This window comes from Halictus rubicundus, chromosome 4, assembly GCF_050948215.1.
Source record: "Halictus rubicundus isolate RS-2024b chromosome 4, iyHalRubi1_principal, whole genome shotgun sequence".
In the NCBI taxonomy this organism is placed as follows: domain Eukaryota; kingdom Metazoa; phylum Arthropoda; class Insecta; order Hymenoptera; family Halictidae; genus Halictus; species Halictus rubicundus.
In genome coordinates, this window is record NC_135152.1 from 3295291 (window position 1) to 3317882 (window position 22592).

Below are 22592 nucleotides of genomic sequence, written 5' to 3' on the forward strand. Positions count from 1 at the left end.
CTATGTCTTGAATATTTCTTTTATTTTTATTTTATCATATTCAATCAATATGTATTGTATCTACCTAGCCATTAGTATATTTAAAAATCACAGTCTTAGTTGAAGAATTGACAGCAGAAAATACTATCTGTATCCTATCCATATAGCAGATGTTTATAATGTACATAGTTTGTTTTGCATACATACACACTGTATGTATCCTAAATAAAGAATTATGTATATTGTGTTATGTACAATAACTTGGATTATGTTGATCTACACTTTCCAATGGTATGCACTATTGTGCGTAATTGATAAAATTACTTACCCAATTTCCATCAGTACAGAATTTTTGGTTCATAAATAAGATATTTCTATGTGTGAAACTTTCTATAAAATTTGGTATCAATAAGAAATATACAAAAACGTTTAAAATAGAATTTTATAGAAAAAGTCTCGCATAGACATAAATTATTGCTATAGCATATTTTTTCACGAAGAATTTTTTTTGTAATCTAGTAGTGCAGTTAATATTACTAATAGATATGTTCTCAACATATTATAAAGTGTTTAAAACAAAATATGTGTTACAGCGATTTATAATCAAATATACTATTTATATCAATACAAAACGTTTTTGTATAGTAATTTGCATAACATTTGTAGATAGCTAGAATATATTACAATATTCTATGGTATATATCCAATATGATTCTAACAAACAATGCACGTATCCGAGCATAATAATTTTCGTGAAAATTATTCAGATATAAACTCTCAAAATTAACAATTAAAATTATAAACAAATCAATAAACAATTATTTGTTCTATAAATGATGGAAATTGGACATTACATGATTTAAAAAGGCTACTCTTACTTAGCTAACTAATGAAATCATTTGTTCGTGTAATTAGGAAACACGTAAATTCATTTACGTTTTGATTTAAATAATGTAAACGCACCTTCGGTTCTCTTTTAAACCGAGGCACGATATTTAGATGCATAGCCAGTATATACACAATTACTATAGGAAAATGTATAGTAAAATATACTGTTAAAGACATTCACGTGTTAACAAAGATCCAATGAATCAGTGTATTAAAAATAGTTAGCTCAAATAGAATAGCCTGCATAATGTTCATTTCAGAGATCTCTAAATAGTACGTATCATGTATTTACATTGAATTTCGTTATTTACATAAGTGTAGAAGTACCGTCACTTCCAACGAACTCAATTTAACCCATGATTGAAGTTGGAATACTCTAACAGAAAATGTATTAGTGCAAGTACAATGTCCTGATATCTTGTTTGCAGAATGGAGCTTATATTTAATATGTATCATATTTTTTAAATTACGTCATCATATGCATTGAAAACAAGATCAGTTGCTAACTTGAAAATATAATCAAACCTTTTCAGAAACATAATGCAAATAAATTCTTGAAGTATAATATTCTAAAAAAAAGTCACAAGGACTGGAAAAAAGCTATGTATAAGTTGTATTCTGCAAAGTATACATTGTCACTTGCACCTTAGACGAAAAATGGTTTTTACATACTTCTTTCTGCTTACTTTATAAACAAGTAAATTTAGAAAAATATCTTGTTTACATTATGTGAATTAAATCCTCTATTTCTTCCATATACGACACTAATATAATGTCTTTTATCTAACCATTGTAACATAATAATAAGAATATGTGCCAGCCTAGTTACAATTTCATTTTGCGTTAACTAGCGATTTCTATTGGATGCACGTATCATCTTTTTGTTTTTTTTCTTTCTTTAATAAAACCAACTGAACTCTTTGGTTACACGAGGAGAGCTAGGTTGCATACTTTCCTTTTTAAACTGTGACAATCAAATGGTTTGTACAGCGCAATAGTTGAAAAGCACGTTTCCCTTATACCGACGCTACCTGATTCGAAGGACACGTCAAATAATCGAAAATTAAATTATTAAAAAATTTCTATTCATATTCACCGATAGACCGCAACAAACGCAACATACCGACATTTTAAAAAAGGAAGATATACAATCGTAACTCAGTCTGTGTAGTTTTTGAACTACAAATCACAATAGTGTGTTTGCGCTACATATGAAAGATTATGTATACATTTCTAGCTATTAAAAATTAAATTATTCAACAAAGTGGTATTTGTACCAGAAAAAAGAAGGCAATTCTTCCAGTCCCAATTAACATAAAAGGAAAACAGAAAGATTATATGATCTTTGTAAAATAGTATTTACAAACATGGAATATGTGTATATGCATCATGAAATTAAAATGGTTGCAATGACAATTGAATAAATATAATAAATCCCATATAAAAGATCCCTGGCTATGTCAGAAAGATATATGTATATATCATGAAAATGCTTTGCCATCTAATCCGGTACAAAAGACTCTTTCCTTACCTAAGCTAAAAAGGGCACCTGATGACGATTTAAACAGTAAATTATGAATTCACTATCTAGTAACTTCTAACATGAAGACAAACATTCTACAAAAAGGAATGGCGTGTGTGTATGTGTATGTATGTGTGTGTGACTCTATGTGTGATGTACATTACGATTAAACTTTCATGAAAATCGTCCTGTTCTGTTAATACTCAAATTGTTTTAAAAAATAGCAGAACATTGTCTTGCCTGCACAAGGGTATGTATATATTTATAATATGCCTTTTAAAGTCCTAGTTCCAAGACCTTAAAAGTGTTCAGTAGTAACATTTCCGTTTCTAACTTCACATTATGCACAAGAGATAACGTAAATCTCCCTCTTTCTCGATTTACACAGTTAGAATGAAAAAGAAAAAAGAAAATAGGAGTAGAACATTCGAAAGTGAAGCACACTGAATGTTACATGTATGAATGTACCGATACAAAGAATGGTATACTTAAAGTACCGCTCGTATGTATGCAGCATGCATGTGCAATACTGTAATGAGTGGTGTGTGTGGCACCAGGAATGTAATGTATAAGAAAACATTATATTATAAGCTGGCTGTCGTCAAACGGTAATGCACGAGATCAGCTGCTGACAAAGTTGACTATACTGCAATTGGTCCCCACTAATTCTTCGCATTTTAATGCCTTTGACTTCCTTCTCTTCTGACTCACATACTCTGAGTTCTATTTGAACACCGCCTGGGTATTCTAAACTAAGTCCACTACCCTTCACTTCTTCTCTATTAAAGATAAATCCCTTTGGTGGGGCTCTTGCGTCTATAATCTGTTTGACACGACCTAATATAGCCTCACTGTTTAATCTACTTGACTCGTCTGATAAAGTGACTTCGACTTCCGTCGGTATTGGTGTATTCAATGGCCTACCGATACCACGCGTGATACTCGGTCTTAATGGGTCGCATGGTTCGGAAATGATGAAACTGGGAAGAGGATTGTAATGAGGTAACACGTCTTCGAGTGAATCGGGTGATGGAGATGGCGAAGGTGAACAACTGATAACTGTTACTTGTCCCCCGAGATCTGTTACAGATATCTGAGGTGGCACCTACAACAAAGATTTTAATTACATTAGAATTGATTTTATAACAATATTTCGAATATAGATTGTATCATTCATTGCATTTAATTGAATGCATGTGAAATGTTTCGTTTTCTATACAGGACGTTAGACTATATGTGGTCTGAATATTTGAAAAGTTAATTTACAAGTAAGTTACAGTATTAGTGGTAACGATATTGCAATTTAGGCTTTATTTTCAAGTTATTGAGTGTTACTTGTAAATGGATCTACCCAAAGATACTTCCTTTTACTCGGTGTACATAGAAAGACAATTAAATGTTACTTTACTCATGTTATTAGATTGAAAAATGTCGACTATACAAAGTAACATTCCACATGCATCAACCCAATAGTAATTATAATAAATAAATAATATTATTTAAATATATATTCTTTACTTACAACTACACATAATAAATAGACGATAATAAACATAAAAAAGATAAATTAATAGTATATAACTGAAACATTCCTATTTCGTTTAAAAAATAATCTGAATTTTCAAATAATTTGAAAGTAACTTACTCTTGGTATTTCCACAGGATGTTCTTCTTGGATCATGTCCAAAGCTGGGCTATTACTAGGCGAATAACTAACAGGTGTTGTAGCAGGTGATCTATGATGCCTTAATGGGCTTAAATCTAATGGTGTTGCTGGTGGTTGCGTTGGAGTACCATGCACAATACTGCCTTGCACTGTTGTCGTGGTCAAACCACTTAAACCTGTTAAGAAAATAAGGTATGAAAATGAATTGCCATGAAACATTAATTGTAGCACAAAAATTGCAATATACATATACTTGAAATATAAACTATACCTTGTGTAATTGCTGCTACACCTCTCTCATGTACAGGAGATCCAGGTATACTTGCAGGACTATGCGATGGAGATGCTAACCTTTGCAATTGCTGGTATTCTTGTTGAAGTGCTTGAATTCCTGGTCCAGATGGGCCAGAACCTTCTGATGCTCTTCGAACTGGCGAGTATCGTTCTGCAGCAACATGAGCACTTGGTTCCTTATACGAATCTCTGTTACCTACTGAAATCAATCAAATAGAATTTTGACTGATTTAATTATAAAAATTGCACAAATTACACTTCTATAGATAGCATACAATGCATACACAGGGTGTCCAATTTGAAGTTTCGCACACAATTATTTCCAAAACTATAGCTCGTTGTAAAAAATATTTCAATAAAACTTACCCTGTTTCGGGGGAGACATCTTACGGTGGTCACAAATCTTCTCTAGGTGGACGTGCTTCCGAGATTTCAAGGTGATCTCTGCTTTTTTTATACAGAACTGTATATTATTTTTATTCAGGTAAGTATGTAGCCTATTCCGAAACAAATTCACTGACCTACAACACTTTCGCTTTCCAAGGTCATTCAAGGTTGGAAGATTCGTAACCACTATAAGATGTCTCCACCGAAACAAAGTAAGTTTTACTTGAAATATTTTTTACAATCTGCTACAGTTTAAAAAATAATTACAAGCGAAACTTCAAATGGGACACCCTGTATACAGGACAAGCCAAAATTTACAGTACAAATGAGATCGGGGAGATAATATAGCTCAAAATAAGACGAAACAGGAGGCACGGTATTGTATACAAAACCAATCATAGTAACAGCCTCTAGTGAGATCTGTAACGTCAATCAGCGGTTAGCTATGTATACCAGATTGATTTTTAGTTGCATTTTTCTCAAAAACGAAATGCAATTTCGTTATTTCTCATTTTCATTTGATTTTGTGCCACACTATCTTATTTGTACCACGAATTTTGGTTTACCCTATATATATACATACACGCTTCGATCTAAAGTATGAGATCAAATATCCTTACTAACGAAGAGAAATATTATTCTGCAAGGTTTAATACCCTTCATAAATGAAAGTAGAACACAAATAATTTGTTTCGTTATTTTCTTTCATTAATCATGCACTCAAATCTCATACTTACGATTAACAGTATGGGTAACAATGTTAATAGTGAACAAATAACACTTAAGAGCAGATTTTTTCTATCTATACAGTATGCGAAAAACCACACAAAAATTACCAGTGCTAGTATGGTACAAGGAAGTCTTCCTGTGATGTGGAAGTGTCGATCCTCTAAGGTGAGACGGTAAGAGCCGTGATGGGAGGTAAGCTCTATTCATCCTAGCTTCCACCTCCATAACCATTTCCGGATTTATAACTACATGCATATTACCAACCAACGAGGCATGGCAGTGCAGTAGACACAAAAAAACCATGCAAAAACCAAAAATAAAATCAAATGAAACACTAAGTGAAGGCTAAAATCAAAAGATATTAAAAAAGATGTTATAAATCAAATATTTATATATGTTATCTAGGGCAAAAAAAATGTAATTCTGTCTATAAGAATTTGAAACTTAACAATTTCAAGAATATAATGTATATAACGCGCAATAAATTAAAATAGTATGATAATTATTTCTCTTATTATAAACGCATAAATGTATATGGCATATAGAACGTATATACATGAAATACTAGAATAAATGTTGCTCTAAATGACAACGAATGTGTATATTTCTGATATGCAATATACCAACTAAAAATACAGTTTATATTTTTGTTTTGTCACAGAAAGATTAATTTTGACTCTTTAAAAAAGGAAACATGCATAGTAACACTATAAAAAAAAAAAACATATCAATATACAAATGCTGAAATAGCAAAGAAGTATGAACAAGGCATAATGATCATACTTACAGCTTCAAAAACGAAGAAATATAGCAAGCGTTTAAACTAACTGGTACAGCAAATCATAATAATCAAATCTCATCGTGGTGATATGAAGTATGGTATAATAAAGTGCACCGACATTTGTGCACGCAAATACCTGAAAAATATAACCCACAATACCTGGTCTTTGCATGACGGCAGTAAGACCGCTTCGCCGTCTTCTATCACTGCCTCCACTGCCACTGCCGCTGTTATTGCCATTTGTATCTCCGCTACCATTATTGACTCCTACATTTAACGATTGAGCACATGGTACAAGCGTTGGGCTTCCAGTTGGAATCTGACAGTAATATAAAATTTGTTACGATACACGACCTGATAGTATTAGGTTATTGCATACGAAATGTTCGATTTTTAACAGTAACATTAAACAAATGCAACTGTTTGGTCATTTAAGTTCTTCATTTACAAGATTGCTATCTCCATTTTGTAGTCCTTTTTATCATCAACGAATAGTACGTTCATTAATCACCACATCTTGACCAAAAATCACATAATGCTATCGTCAATATGTTATTTTTCCACACATAAAAAAGGAATACACGACAGTCGCATTGACCGGCGTTAAAATAAAATTTATTTAAAAATAAAATTAGACGTCTATTTTAAAATTGGAGAATAGGACATTTCATATGCAACAACCTAATAATACGTGATATCTACTTTTTGTCTTACAGGTTGTAAGTGTTCCCTACTGCCAGGTTGACTCCATCCTCCATCATCACCACTACCAGAGTTACTACCATGTTGTTGATAGAAAACATGAAGATTAGCTCCACCATCCGAAGCTCTTCTTCCAAAGCTTCCCGCTGCAATTGGTGAAATACTTATTAAAAGTGGACACAATTGATGGCATTAAATATGGTTCATGTCATGCTACTCACTTGCTCCCATTACAGGAGGTGGTTTTAACAAATGCTGATCCTTGATTTGAAAATTTTGTGGAGGCTGATGTTGAACTAGAGGAAGGTTTAATGGCAAATTTGTATGAGGTAACACTTGAGGATCAGTGTTGTTACACTGTAGTATAGGAAGTAGTCGCAGTGTTGGATCGCCTGTGTTGTGATTATAATTATATGGATATGGTGTTGATGGCTGATGAGCTGTGTCACCAGGTCCAACTGTATGTCTTCTTGTGGTATGGTAAGGTGTGCCAGGCGTAAGTTGCATCCCACTTCTCTCTTCTGTTTCTGCTTCGGTGTCGCCAAACTTTACAAAAAGGGAAACATCAGGGGATTACAGAAATAATTCGAGGTTTGCGAAAACCCGAAAATGTCGGGTCGGATCGGATCGGGACGGGTCGAAAATCGGGATCGAGACGGATTCCCAAGAACATTAGGGATTTTCAAGCATATTCGGGTTCTCGAATATATCGAGATTCTCTAATATTCTCGGGAATAACCCTGAAAATTGTCGAGAATTCTGATACATTCGAGAAGCCGACTAGTTTCGACCCGATGCCTTCCCGACCTGTCCCGACCGTCAGGTACCCGACATATTCGGATTTTCGTAGAAATAATACATCTTGAAGTTTAATATTTACAATCCTTACCTTTTCTAATTGATGAGCACCATCCGGAGCATAATCTCCTGGTAAACTTTGAATACTAGGTAAGCTAGGCATTGTTGGTTCTAACCGATCAACAAGAAGATTATATATCGCTGATACATGATCAAAAGCATTCCCTTGGACTGCTTTTAATAATGTGTCTGCACTGAGTCCTGGTAATCTTAACATATTTTCTATTACTAACTGATTTAACTGTAGTGGCACATTTTCTGAATTACACCTACAAATAAAAGATTAAAGAATTTTACAAAACTATCATTCATTCTTTATATATAACACAATATTTATATTTACCCTCCTGGTTCTGGTTCTGTGACACCATCTCCACCCATCCAGGAGTGTGCTAAAATTTGTGAAATACTTAAACGCCTTTCAGGTTCTACTACCAACATATGTCTAATCAACTTTTCACATTCTACAAAAATAAATGCCATTATTACAACAATAACAAAGTCGTGTATGTTAAACAACAGAATTATACGGAACAAGATATACCCGCAGACATAAAAAATGGTATTCTGAATTTTCCTGAGATAACTACAGAGCGTAATAATTGCATTGTGGGTCCATCAAAAGGTAATGCACCACAAACTAATACATATAAAACAACACCAAGGCTCTGAAATGGAATACTTGATAAAGAATGATATAATTAAAATACTTAAAAAGCTAATACTTCCAGAAACCATGACATACCCATACATCAGCCCTTGGACCATCATATTGCTTCCCTTCAAAAATTTCAGGTGCAGCATATGGTGGTGATCCACACCAAGTACTAAGCGGAACACCTGGAGTATATTCATTACTAAATCCAAAGTCCGCAAGTTTTATATTATTGTCTGCATCAAGTAGTAAATTCTCAGCCTACAATAGCAAAGTATAACAATGCATAAAATCACATATAAGTTATTTCACTCTTCAATATTTTTGATACGAAAGTATTTAGAGTACAAATATGAATCTTGACCTTTAAATCTCGATGAACAACTCTTTGTTGATGAAGATAACGAACAGCAAGTACAATCTGGCGAAAAATTCTTCTTGCCTCTGGTTCTGGCATTCTTCCATTTCGCACAAGATGATCAAATATTTCTCCTCCAGGTGCATATTCGGTAACTAAATATATCATTTTTTCTGTCTCCATTACTTGATACAACCTTATAATATGTGGATGCCTCAATCGTTTCATTATATGTACTTCACGAAAAATTTTAGCCAAATTTTCCTCGTTCAATTTCGTCTTGTCTATTATTTTAATAGCCACCTGTAATAAGACTATAATTATAAAATATTCTGGACTGACTGTAATAGTTATTAAATATAAATCTCAATAATCACACAAAAATTTAGGAAGAATTAAATGGAATAACATATAGTGACATATGTATATAGTTCATTATTGTTTATAAATTTTAATGTTTAAAAACATGCTTAATAAAACTACAAATAATAATACATATTCGCAAGGTATGATATATTTACCAATATTTGCATTTCTTGCAAACATTACGTTTACAAATTTTTTTATTTAAGAAAAATGAATTTTACATATCTCAACGTGTACTTCATTCTAAAAATTAATCTGTGTTATCAATAGATTGCTAAACAGGAGTATTTGAATTGATTCTGGTATAAAGCAGTGAAGAATATACAAAGGAAAAAAAGCGACACATAACGAACGTAAGTTAAAAAAAACATACATCGCGTACGTAGGCATGAATCGCATCGATAAATTTTTCTATAAACTAACGTAGAAGATTTTTGTTTTTATTTCTACAGCCGATTCAGCCTGATAATAACTGGTAATAATTTGAAAAACATCGAGGAAACATATTTCAATCGATGTAGCAGTGTCTGTTGGTAATATCGTTTCACGATATATTTTTTGAACTTGTTAGTCCCCCTTGTGCTGTGACAACTTGTTGTTACATAAAAAGCTATCGGGAGCCGTAAAATAAGACAAAATTTGCGTGTCCACAGCGTTATCCGAAGATATAACGACAAAATGACGGATACCCTGTTTGCGAGAAAAATGCATTAACAACGGGCTTACCTTCGATTTCGTCACGACGTGGGTAGCCATTTTAACAACGGCGAAATTCCCCTTGCCAATAGTTTTCTCCAGGTCATAATAACCGACACGAATAAGTTTGTTGACAGAAAATTCCTGCGAAACCTCATTGTGCGACGTCGTCGCGGATGCCATTTTTTAATCACTTGTCTCGCTCAACTCGTTACAAATCACTTACTGTTTAGTACATCGAAATTCCGACAGAGGCGCTGCCGATCGTCGATCTTTCTGCCATCTAACGAGGTAGTTCAAATTTTTAAAAAATGATTGTGCTACCGCGCAGAGGAAATCGAAATTATTATTAATTATATCAGAAATATTGCGATGATACTTTATGAAAAATAATCCAGAATTATTAAATGAAATACAATTGTACTAACAGTAGGTTAGGTTTTTTTACGGACTTAATAAATATTGTTTGTTTGCTCCGTATAAGTCACAAGATTTTTTAGGGCAATACCTCTATAATTCACCGCTAGAGGACTGTAAATAATAACCGATTCTTGCAAATTTTCCAATTGTATCGTGCGCGCGGCAGATGATGGCTAGTAAAGTGTATTCGTTCTAATTTTAACGCGCTTCTTCGGCCAATAGCGATCCCCTAACATCACACACGTTGTCGCTATTGGTCGAAAATTCGTTTTAGAGTTAGAACGAATACACTTTGCTAGCCATTATTTGGTGCGCGCGCGCGAACGGTAATATCTATAATTTCATCAAATAACAGCTTTTTAACTTAACAGTCTCAGCGGTACAATGTGTAGGACATGCAAAGTAAACTATAATGGAATGTCAGATTGTATCTGAAAGTCATTGTTGTATAAATTTTTTCCCGCCAAATCATATTGTATACTCGTAGAACGAACGAAGTATACAAATACTTTAAACTTGCTAACAGTACCACAGACGAGGTATAGGAGTAGACCAATCACCATATGGGGTTTCACGTCTCATACAAAAACAACTCGTTTTCTTACGCCCTCTACGCTGACAAACGAGAAATGTTGGAACTAGATCCAGGAAAACGCAATCAAATCTGATCAAATACCTCATTTACCTCGTGAGTGATGTGGAAATCTATCGGTACGAGAGTCGCCCTAATGCGCCACGCGCAGTTCATATGATACGGGCCTGAGGTGACTCGAGAAGTTGTACCGTCCCGGGAGCGAAATGCGCGGCCAGAACAAGGGGGTGTAGCCTTCGAAAACCCCTCGAATCGAGCAGTTAAATTCCATGCCTGTTATAGAGCTTTAGGTTGGGCATGGGATTTAACTGGCCCGATCCAAGGCTTTTTCGAAAGCTACTCGCATGATAATTTGTAGAAAATAATTTTCTCAATGTTCGGATCGACTTATTTGTGCGAATGTTCGTACTTGAAAATGCGTAGCATAAATGCGCCACGCACAGTTCATATGGCACGGGACTGAGATGACTCGAAAACTTGGACCGTCACGGGGAGCGAGACGCGCGGCCGGGACAAGGGGGCGTAGCCTTTGAAAAACCCTCAGATCGAGCAGTTAAATTCCATGCCTGCTTTAGATACACTTTAATTTAAATAACATTTAATGAATGATCTAAAGTCTAACAAGCACACAAGCAAGTATTTTCCGTGAAACTATAATGTATGTAAACTTCAGTTCATTGATCTTTTTTTTCTAAGTTCATGGACATTGGATGCATTATCCCTGTAGTATAGTTTTGATTCAGAAGAAACGTGTAGTAAACGTAGAAAGTGCGATTATTCTTTTTCTTCATGACACGTAGTACGGTTTTTATTAAGCAATGGTTTAGCTCTGCACAGATTTCCATATTCTGAAATACATTTATAGTTGCAATTAGATCTCGGACCGGGGAGGTCAATGAAAACTTTCTATATTAAATTGTATTTTATACATCTCATGTTATGCTGCCTCTTCTATGGTTGTGAAAGTGGGTTGCTTTCGTGTCGCTGTTATATGTGTTATACTCACAGTATTCACCGCGAAAACTGCAACGTAGACGAAAACAGATTGTGCTGGATTGTCAGAAAACATGTTTTAAAAGAAAAATAATAGATAAAAATGGGATTGTTTCGATAAATACGACGTATGTGGTTGTTCAATTGCCACGAAAATATGAAAGTATCAATTACATAAAATAAACACTTTCCATTTATTGAGAAAATACATCTGAAAAAAATGGAAGAAAGTTCGGTATTGTGGATGCTTTCTTTAGTGATGCTAATTGGTTCCTGTATTTCTGGATCGTTGCCTTTAGTCATGAATTTGTCCGAGGTAATTTGTTTGTCACTGCATGATGGACAGAAGAATAAAAGATCTTTTTTATCGATTATTTTCTGTAATTATCATGCACTTGAACTACTGGTTGCAGATGCTACAAAGAACTCTCCATGATCATGAACATCATGAACCTTTAATCTTTCTAGGACAAATTACAACTGACTTCAATACTCGGTGCTGGACTTCTTGTTGGCACTGCGTTAGCTGTGATAATACCTGAAGGTATAAGAGCATTGTTTACTGGTGGAGGCAACAACCATCAAGAATTTCACAGTTAGTATTAACAATAGATTAGAATAACAATTATACAGTTTAATTATTTTGTTCTGCAAACAGTATTAATATATTCTTTAGTTGATAAGTTTGTGCAACCGAACAGTTTTGCTAGCTATTGTATTATGCATTAAACTATAGAACAACAAATTACTACGAATTAAATTTTGTTTCTAGTATGGTAGCAAACATACTAAAAATGTTTGAAGTATTTCAGTTTTATTAGGAACAATGCACTTAGGATTTAAAGTCAATTAAATTACTTGGAAAGGTCAGTGTTGTTTAATTTAATTAATTTATTGTTTTTTATCTTTATCTTTTTAGATGATCCTCACTCCTTAATAGGCATTAGTTTAATACTTGGTTTTGTATTTATGCTTCTGGTTGATCAGTGCTCAGCTAGAAGAAGCGGAGGAAGAGAAAGAAGTGTTACCGCTACATTGGGTCTTGTAGTTCATGCAGCAGCTGATGGAGTTGCATTAGGAGCTGCTGCAACTACATCACAAGCTGATGTAGAAATAATTGTATTTTTAGCGATAATGCTGCATAAGGTAAAAAGAATAACAAGCTGTGCTATATTATTTTTATTTAGGATATACAAGAAGTGACACGAAATTGCAGTGAATTTTAAAAATTGAATTAATAATCTTCTACAGGCCCCAGCTGCATTTGGTCTTGTATCATTTTTACTTCATGAAGGAGTAGATAGAAAAAAAATAAGTAGGCATCTCTTGGTATTCTCTCTTGCTGCGCCTTGCCTTGCTCTTCTAACTTATTTCGGTATTGGGAAGGTAATTGTTTAGTTATAAAAGAACCAACTTTTAAGTTATTTAAATATTAACACATTGCAATTACTTCTTGTAGGAAGGAAAAGAAACTCTTAGTAATGTTAATGCAACTGGTTTAGCAATGTTATTTAGTGCAGGCACATTCCTATATGTTGCAACTGTGCACGTTCTGCCAGAATTAATGACGAGAAATAGCAACTACACCCATTTACCAACTGGTGACAACATGGCAGTGTCTCCTTCAGGGCTCAAAGTTAAAGAAATATTAGTTTTAGTGATGGGTTCGTTGTTGCCTTCACTGATTACAACTGGTCATCACCATTGACAAAACCTCCACATAAATGATATATTTACGTTTCCATTGTGTACAATATAAAGTATCTCCCTTATCCAAGGGTATAATTTTTTAATAAACTTTATGATTTTTATTTAAAATCATGAGGAGATATTTAAAAAATGTCTGTTTGGACATCTTTTTTAGTAATACAGTAAGTGATACATTCTATGTATTGTATATAATTGTAGAAAGGGCATATCATATAACGATTATACATTTGTATAAATTTGAGAGATAGACATACAGGATACAAATACTGTGTACAATAATATAAAAACATTCAACTGAGTTTCTAACTTTCAGTAATACTTCATAAGTATTATTTATTGGTAAACAAATTTTTTATACAAAAAGTGAATGCAAACATTTTTATTCTTATATTACCCCATGCTATTACTAATTCATTATGTTTCCTAATATGTGTTTACATGAAGTATGTGAAACCATAAAAATGTTTTGTAATTTCACTTGTGTAAAAAATAATACATATATGAAGAGATTTTGCACATGAAGACCTATACATACGTACCTATGCATACATACGTTCATACATAAAACTGATTTTATTAATTTGTTATATTCATTTCTGTGCAAATATACAACAAAAGTTTGAATAAAAACTATGCCTACTGTGTACATTGTCCTTTCATACAAATCAGCTTTGAATAATCGGAAAAGTTTATTATAGTTATACATCAGAAAATTATGGTGTATTCTTTTACATATTAATAAAATCAAGCAAAAGCGAAAGTACTAATAATAATAAATTAGTACTAAAGTACTAATCAATTCGAAAAAAATATATGAATACTGAAATGTTATGATAAAATACTGGAAAAGAGCAATATTTTTTGAAAACACGAGGGCAATTCATCAATTGGACAATTATTTGTATGTATAAGACAGGTCAAGATACTTCCGAATTCGGTCACTATATATAGTATGGTCGATGTACACTGTCGCTCAAAAATATAAAAACAATTGTAATTTTTGTGAATCTATATAATATAAATTAATAACACTGAACGATGTTTATTGCTAAATTGAAAGTATGTGCCAATTAGTATCCTTGTCTAGGGGAGTGCTAAACATCTCTCCTTTCATATTACACATGTGCCAATTAGTATTACATTTAATAATTACAATCTTAATTAAATAATCTACGTTTTTTAATGTTTTTTTGTTTAATGTCTGCATTAACGTTAATTGAATATAGAAATATAATATTTTATAATAATAATTAAAAAAATGATATATGTATATAAATCACTTTCAATTATTATCGGTATATAATATATTTAATTTAATTATTCGTAGAGTGTGTTTATTATTTAATACAATGAAAGATACATTGCATGAAATGTAATGAAATTCATTAATGATTTTGTAACTATTTGTAGGTAATTGCAATGAAGAAAGTGTCCGCATACTTTTGAGCGGCAGTGTATGTATGTATTCCGAAACTGAGGTGACGATCCGAATCCTTTGTTATCATAAGCCGTGGCCGCATACAGCTGTAATTCACAACAATGGTGGTGCCGGTCGTGTTTTAGGTTAAAGTTGCGTGGCTTCGAGTAACAGTTTAGTCCAATTTAGAGTTGTGAAAAATGGACAATAGGATCACAATATGTGACCCGGATGAAGAAGAAATCGACGATGGAATATTTCAAGATATCGAGCCAGTCACGTGGATTAACGATGATCCGAACTACGATTTGGATGAAGTCAACATGTTCTTCCATAGGGTGGATTCTGATCAGATTATATACGAAGAGAAAAAGAAAAAATGTAAATTTATTGGTAAATATGTTATGGGTGATGTTCTTGGTGAAGGTAGTTACGGAAAGGTGAAAGAAGTGCTGGACTCAGAGACACTTTGTCGTAGAGCTGTGAAAATTTTAAAAAGGAAGAAACTTCGTAGAATCCCGAATGGAGAGCTTAACGTTCAACGGTACGGTTAATCAATTTTCATATTCTTCCAGAACAGCTTTCTATTTCGATTACAAAGTTCATTATGAAACACTTTCAATCATTTACACTATGTACTAGATCGGTGTGCATGAAATGCCTTTTTCAATGAAATGTCAAACTGATGTAATACTTTTCGACTATCATACATTTGATAGAGATATTTCTCATGTTCTTTTTTTTATCTAATAGTCAAGTATCATCATTATTACAGTCTTTGTAAATATTAAAAGTATTCAAGACAGAAAAAAAAACTCTTCATGTTTTGTGTCTCTCTTTTACAGAGAAATTATTTTATGAAAACTAATATGAAAGCATGAGAAATGTATATTTGACATGTTTCTAAAATTATGTTTTTCTCTTATGCGTGTACGACAAACTACTTAACTTAGTTGAGAGATATAATGCATAAATTATCCAATGTTGCGTTGATCTAGCAAGCTAATAATCAAGAAAATGACAAATCATATACACCAATTTAACATACCAAGCTTAATGTATTATTTAAAAGTCAAATACATAAGAGACTGGTTTCACGAGTACTGTATTATTATAATAAAAACAAATGTACAAGAAATTATAATAATATATGCAATGAAAATATCTAAAGAATTTTGTAAATTAAATATTATAAATAGAAAACTATAGTATATCTTATACATATCACAAAAATATTATCGAACAAGATTTTATAACAAAAAACAAATTTTACATAGTAGAACTCTTAATCTACACTTTTTTTTAAAAGACAACATTTATGTTTGAAAAGAACACATGCTTTTGTTTTTAAATTATATACATATATATATAAACATAATTAGTTCCTATAATTCTAAATACTATTTGTTCACATTCGTTAACAGGGAGATAAAACTATTAAGGATATTAAAACATAAGAATGTAATTAACCTTGTAGATGTTTTATATAATGATGAAAAGGAGAAGATGTACCTAGTTATGGAATTTTGTGTATGTGGATTACAGGTAAATTTTAAAAGCCTTATACGGTTTATTTTAGAATGCATCACGCATATATACATTTGCACAAATTGATATTCTATTTCTTCCAAGCAGTTAATATTTTAATCATGATATTACGAAGGGTAGAGCTTCCAAAAAGAAACACCTACATTTTTGTTATTTATGGTTGTATAAAAATACTTCTTAGGATAACATTATCCTTTTTTAATAAGAAACATGTAGCAAGAGAACGACTTTTCACTGGGGTGACAGACTGATCATTCCCTATAGGAAAGTATTCAAGCCAATAATCCATTAGTATAAAAGATATTTTAATTTGAACATCCAGCAAGACTGTAAGGAATATGTATTTGAATATCGATTTTAGTAAGGTAAATTAATGGATTTTTACAGAGGTAGTTAATGCTTTTTTTGTGTGGAATAGAAAAAAATTATATGGTTTTATTTGAAATCTTGTGAAAAAATTGTCCTTGTTAACAAATTTTTCAATACATCTATATCCAAAATATTGTGATAAGATTTTTGTATAACCATAAAGTAACAAAGATATTTAAGTGTTCCTCCTTAAGTGCAACATCCTATATAATTAATTCAAAAGATGAAGGTTATTTTTAATACTGTTTTTTTTTTTGTAACAAATGTTACTCGAATAATAACTGCAATAATAATTCTTCATTCTATAGACCTATATATTTGGGAAGGACATTATTTCATGCAATTGTTCTGTGGAACAAAAGTCTGCATGGAATTGATATCAATTCGATCTCTATTTATTAGATCTTTTACAGGATATGTTAGGAAGCACACCTCTTAAAAAGCTTCCTCTTTGGCAAGCACATGACTATTTCTGTCAGTTGTTGGATGGTTTAGAATACCTTTACAGTAAAGGAATAGTACACAAAGATATAAAACCAGGAAATTTGTTGCTGGCTTTAGATGGCACTTTAAAGATTAGTGATTTTGGAGTTGCTGAGGTACATAGGCAACTTATTTTGTGATTTCTAAAGTAATCCTTTATATTTTATTTTCTATTGTTTTATATTTTTATGTTTTAATATCAGGCGTTAGACATGTTTTCCGAAGATGACATATGTAAGATGGGACAAGGGTCACCAGCATTTCAGCCTCCTGAAATTGCAAATGGCTGTGAAACGTTTTCTGGTTTTAAGGTAGACATATGGAGCAGCGGTGTTACACTGTAAGTGCGCTTCTATTTACGTGTAAATATAATAAATAGAAGTGTGCGAGCACCCAAAAATGTTGTGTACCTAATATTTGGAACAAGTCAGAAAAGCATGGGGTCGAGACGAGTCATGTTCTCCAAATTTTCAAGAACCTGTCCCGACCCGTCCATTCGGATTTTTGTACACATCTAGCCAATATAACAACTGAGCTCATTCCTTTAAAGATAATATAAATTCTTGCCTTTTTCCTAGGTACAATATAACAACAGGTCAATATCCTTTCCAAGGCGATAATATTTATAAATTATATGAGAATATAGGAAAAGGTGAATATACAATACCTGAAGAAGTAGAAGAGCCTTTGAGATCACTCATACACGGAATGTTACAAAAAGATTCAGATAAAAGATTTAATTTACAACAAGTTAGAAAGCATCCATGGACTATATGCAGGCATCCTAGAACACAAGAAGAAGTGCCTATACCTCCTCTTAAAGGACATAAATGGCACAGTATGACCGTACTACCGTACCTGATGGAATATCATTACGGAGGTGACGACAATCCTACGTATTACACCGAACATCAACTAAATGGTATGCAATCTTTTAACAGTTCTTATTTTGCATCATGCAGTATGGTATTAAAATTGTGTATTAAAGCTTAAACATTCATGTTATCATTATATTTAATATTGTATGTGTATTTAACTAATACAAAGGTAAGATAAACGCATTAAACCTTGCATGAATGGAACTATGTAAAAAAGAGTGTAAGAATCTTTGATATTGATACACATTTGACGCTTAATATATTATTGTTGAAAAATAGCATTTGCGTGATAGATTGTTACTTACATATTGTTACGATTAGAAAAATAATATTATTTAGTGGTTATATGTGATTTGTTTATTTTGTATTTATCGATTATGTTTTAACAATGAAGGAACAGAGTATTTGCATGGAAATTTTTGTAAATTAAAATTTCTAGAGTATACTTTATTATTGTAGGAAGAAACCGATTCTGAACAGATAAGAAATAATTATTATGTTTACTAAAAGAACATTACATTGAATCCAGTTTCTTATTATGCACAAAAAATATTACTTGAAAACTACAATCAACGTAAATTTTAATCATAAAAACAGAAAAGCATATAGACAATTCAATAAAATATAGCTTTTGCTTTTCAGATTCTAAACGGAATAATGAAAAATCTTTTTCAAATCGACTACTTGTATTCTTATCAAAGACATGCACCATTCTGTAACAATGACACACTTATATCTACCTATGATGTTGCGAGCTGACAAAAACGGGTACTCTCTATATAGTGTATACCCTGTTTTGCCCCTTTATAAAATTTAAAACTTCGCATAAAGCAATTATTGTATTGATATCTTCAACCAAACAATGTTTGCTTCTATTAATTTTATGCCTTAGCTTTTGCAATGCTTTATGCACATAGTAAATCATAAGCAGTAACATTTAATTTGTATTTTATAAATATTATTTATTATCATATTGTAGCGTTGCATGATCAAGCATAGTTGTCAATTTTACTTACATACTTAGGATTAGATTTTTAAAAAGGTTTACTAATAATAACCCTTAAAACGAAAGTATGTAACAGATATTAACTGAATTCGTTTTCTTATACAGAGGAAAAAAGGCATCAAGAAATGGATAGAACCAGTGAAGACCAAAAAACTACATGGAATAGTCACAACAGCAAATCGAATTCACATCAGAGTAAACGAAGATGGCGTAAACCAATTTCATGCATTAGCGTTAAAAAATTTCCATCTTGCAAGCCATCGTGATTTGTCTTGTTGCCACGCTTATTTTTTAATTATATATTTTCCTGACTATGTCAGCATACAATATTTCTCTGCAGTGGAGATGACTGAGAGTCTAATAACGCGCTGAAACGCTAGGACAGTTTACCTAGACGCAGCTCGAATTGAGTATAAAATTTGAACTAATTCAAAAGCATTAAATGTAAACATTTGTGATATTAATATTAAATAGTCGTAGTAGATAATTCGTCATGCCCTACTAATTATGAGGTTAATCACTCGAAGTCCAAATAAAGTGATTTTCCTTTGTGTGCCATAATGAAGATACAGTTGTTAAGGGATCTGTTGTTAAAAATTTTGTGTACAACCTTCTCTTTTTCCGTATTTTGTTAACATAAATGATAAAAAGAAATCAATTAAAATTGCAGCACAGAAATTTATTAAACTTGTTTTTAATATTAAGTCTTACGTTCGTGTACGAGTTTTGATTAAATGCACACCATTAGTGAAATTAAAATATATAGCTCTCGAAGAAATGGGTATTTTATTAATTTCGACATTATTAACAAAAATATTTATAGTCTTTTTAATCTTAAAGCAAGAATAAGGACTATTGTTCATTAAAGGAAAGCCTTTGCCCTTCTCAGTGCTTGTAAGTCAGACTCGTTTATGTACTAACAAAGTATTTCTAAAATAAGAACACTGTGTAAGAAGAAGGACAAAGATTCAGATTATTCGAGCGTGTAAGTTTGCTTGGTGCTGGTTGATATAAAATACAAGTCACAAATATTGTTTTTAACCAATAATGAAAACTTTTCTCCAGTGTATGTACATGTTAAGAATATTTTCTATATTATTGTTATTTAGAAACGGGGAAAAAACATGATCTGTGTTTATACACTTTGCATATGTAAAATAGTATTATCTTTACGAGACAATTTGCGAACACTTAACACAGTGCTTGTAACATGACTTAACACGTAACAGGTATTGATTCGCGTATGATACGAGAATATAAGGATTGTTTACATACATACTTACAATAGATATTATTCAGGCGTACTTGAGTATTATTAAGGATAAACATGATATTGTTGATGTATCTGCGTTCTAAACTTCGTACTAAGCGTTCCAAATTTATGCTTTAAACTTCTATAAAATATTATCAATGTGGTGTGATAAACCTGGCATACATTATCTTTCTACGCGAACATGTTACACACATGTACTTCAAATACGAATTGTAAATTTAAGAATTTTTGAAACGAACAACAAGGTAACGTGTGTTCAACCAATTCATTTGAAACAAAAATGCATTGTATACTTGTCACGCTTCCACGCCAGGATTATTTATTTCATAAAGAATATATTATTAATGACTAAAGAAGAATAGACGTTACAATATATCAAAAATAAGAAAACTATTCTGTTTAGGGTAAGTGAAGATCGAATATGGTATCCGAATCGATATTATTTTAAATATCCTCATTTTGTCGACATAATTTCCATAGAAAGAAGATCCTAAAAACATGTTATAAAATTACGTATCACGCGAAATTTGAGGTATAGCATGTATGAAATATATAAATTGTTCTTTCCTTGGAGGAAGTAAGGTGCCTAAATACTGCCAAGTACTCAAAGCACATGGAAAATAGTCATACATTTTCTGATTGTACATATTATATATAATAATATGTTATATATAATATAATATAAGGTATACATATATACAATATACTACGTATGTATGTTTATATATATATATATATATATATATATATATATATATATATATATATATATACACACACATATATGCTATCTTTATCTTTGTGTAAATTAAAGTAAAGGAAAAGGAATTATAATTGCGGTCACTGGCACGAACAAGAACAAAGAAAAATAACGTAATAGGGAATAGATGTTTATATCAGATTTATGTGATAATCTAAATCTTGTTTTTCTTTTGTAAAGTCTTTTTACTGTTGATCGCAAAAGTTACAGAGCAGCAGCATATGGAACGTTAAATAAGATATGAATAATTTTATGATGAAGTAAATCATGTATATTGATGGTACGTCATAACGAAATTTGTATACTACGCTATTAATTTTTTTACTTACCATATTTTTCAAATCTAGAGGATCTACAATATAACATTAAAGAAACGAATAAGAAATCTAAAAAAGAGGACTTATACACAAAAATATATGCGCATTATTTTTATATATATTCATAGTAAATTACGTTCCCCAATATCTTTTAATACGTATGTATACACGTTTGTATATATATATATGTATTTATACACATACATGAATGTGCATACACGTTTAATACGTACGTTCAAATTTATTCCTTCGTGATTTTAATCGTTGAATTATATAAGTATCATAAAAGTGATCCTAATAGATTAATCTCCCAAAAATTTTAAATTATTACAATGGTTGCTTAGACTTTACTGTTACTTTAAATATATTATGAATTTCTCACACAGAAAGGTTGCCAATTTCGTTAACAAATTGTTTATTGCAGCCTTAATTACGGTTAGTTCTTAACTTAAATCAGTTGCATACATCCTAATCACATTTTTATTATAATAATTACAAAGTTTTAAACGCACATAATAAAAGAAGATTATTTGTAACATTTGCAAACTTGAGATATATTATCGCAAGGCACTATAAATTGAAAAGACTATCTGTATAAAAATTGTATATTACTGTATAGGATTACAAATGTTTGCTGTAGAACATGTACTCGTAGATTGTGATCTGTGCTACATGTAAATGTTTGGTTTTTCTCATTTCTTTTACGTTTTTCTTAGAATAGATGCATTCAAAATGTGCTGTTTGGAATTATACGTATACTTTATACTTAGATGAAATTACATTATACATATATATATACAAAAATTGTTTTGCTTATAAAAGTGTAAATATAGATGTGAATTGTAAGTTAGATGTATAATGCAGCCATATTCATTTCAAAATATGAAAACAAAAATAATACAGAATAATAATTTCAAATAAGTTATGTTCTGAATTTTTCAAAAC

General features: G+C 31.7%; 3 protein-coding genes and 1 non-coding gene across 8 annotated transcripts; 2 read left to right on the forward strand and 2 right to left on the reverse strand.

Moving 5' to 3' along the window:
• Positions 1–5: 5 nt before the first annotated feature.
• Positions 6–10158, reverse strand: LOC143353206 (serine/threonine-protein kinase SIK3). 3 transcript variants are annotated; one of them, XM_076786357.1, is made up of 13 exons: positions 9912–10158; positions 8826–9122; positions 8552–8722; positions 8351–8474; positions 8150–8270; positions 7838–8075; positions 7170–7494; positions 6961–7094; positions 6406–6565; positions 5573–5710; positions 4327–4545; positions 4035–4231; positions 6–3494 (listed from the first exon to the last, which is right to left on the reverse strand). In XM_076786357.1, the coding sequence occupies exons 1-13, from the start codon at positions 10062–10064 to the stop codon at positions 2991–2993; spliced, it is 2781 nt and encodes a 926-aa protein (XP_076642472.1). In that variant the 5' UTR covers positions 10065–10158; the 3' UTR covers positions 6–2990. The 3 variants fall into 3 exon arrangements, with proteins under 3 accessions (XP_076642472.1, XP_076642471.1, XP_076642473.1); XM_076786356.1 differs by having other exon boundaries at positions 4327–4548; positions 9912–10157; XM_076786358.1 differs by lacking the exon at positions 5573–5710 and having other exon boundaries at positions 4327–4548; positions 9912–10157.
• Positions 10159–11332: 1174 nt separating this feature from the next.
• Zip102b (Zinc/iron regulated transporter-related protein 102B) lies at positions 11333–14239 on the forward strand. 2 transcript variants are annotated; one of them, XM_076786360.1, is made up of 5 exons: positions 11333–11464; positions 12355–12481; positions 12806–13032; positions 13138–13272; positions 13346–14239. In XM_076786360.1, exons 1-5 carry the CDS (start codon positions 11456–11458, stop codon positions 13592–13594), a joined length of 747 nt encoding a protein of 248 aa, XP_076642475.1. In that variant the 5' UTR covers positions 11333–11455; the 3' UTR covers positions 13595–14239. The 2 variants fall into 2 exon arrangements, with proteins under 2 accessions (XP_076642475.1, XP_076642474.1); XM_076786359.1 differs by lacking the exon at positions 11333–11464 and adding an exon at positions 11481–12202.
• A 367-nt stretch (positions 14240–14606) lies between these two features.
• On the reverse strand, positions 14607–14717 carry LOC143353897 (U6atac minor spliceosomal RNA). Its single transcript, XR_013082228.1, has one exon. It is a non-coding gene; the product is annotated as a U6atac minor spliceosomal RNA (small nuclear RNA).
• Positions 14718–15019: 302 nt separating this feature from the next.
• Lkb1 (Lkb1/serine/threonine kinase 11) lies at positions 15020–22059 on the forward strand. 2 transcript variants are annotated; one of them, XM_076786364.1, is made up of 7 exons: positions 15020–15557; positions 16438–16558; positions 17344–17529; positions 17617–17753; positions 17992–18335; positions 18934–19059; positions 19403–19537. In XM_076786364.1, the coding sequence occupies exons 1-6, from the start codon at positions 15214–15216 to the stop codon at positions 19008–19010; spliced, it is 1209 nt and encodes a 402-aa protein (XP_076642479.1). In that variant the 5' UTR covers positions 15020–15213; the 3' UTR covers positions 19011–19059; positions 19403–19537. The 2 variants fall into 2 exon arrangements, with proteins under 2 accessions (XP_076642479.1, XP_076642478.1); XM_076786363.1 differs by lacking the exon at positions 18934–19059 and having other exon boundaries at positions 19403–22059.
• Positions 22060–22592: the final 533 nt, after the last annotated feature.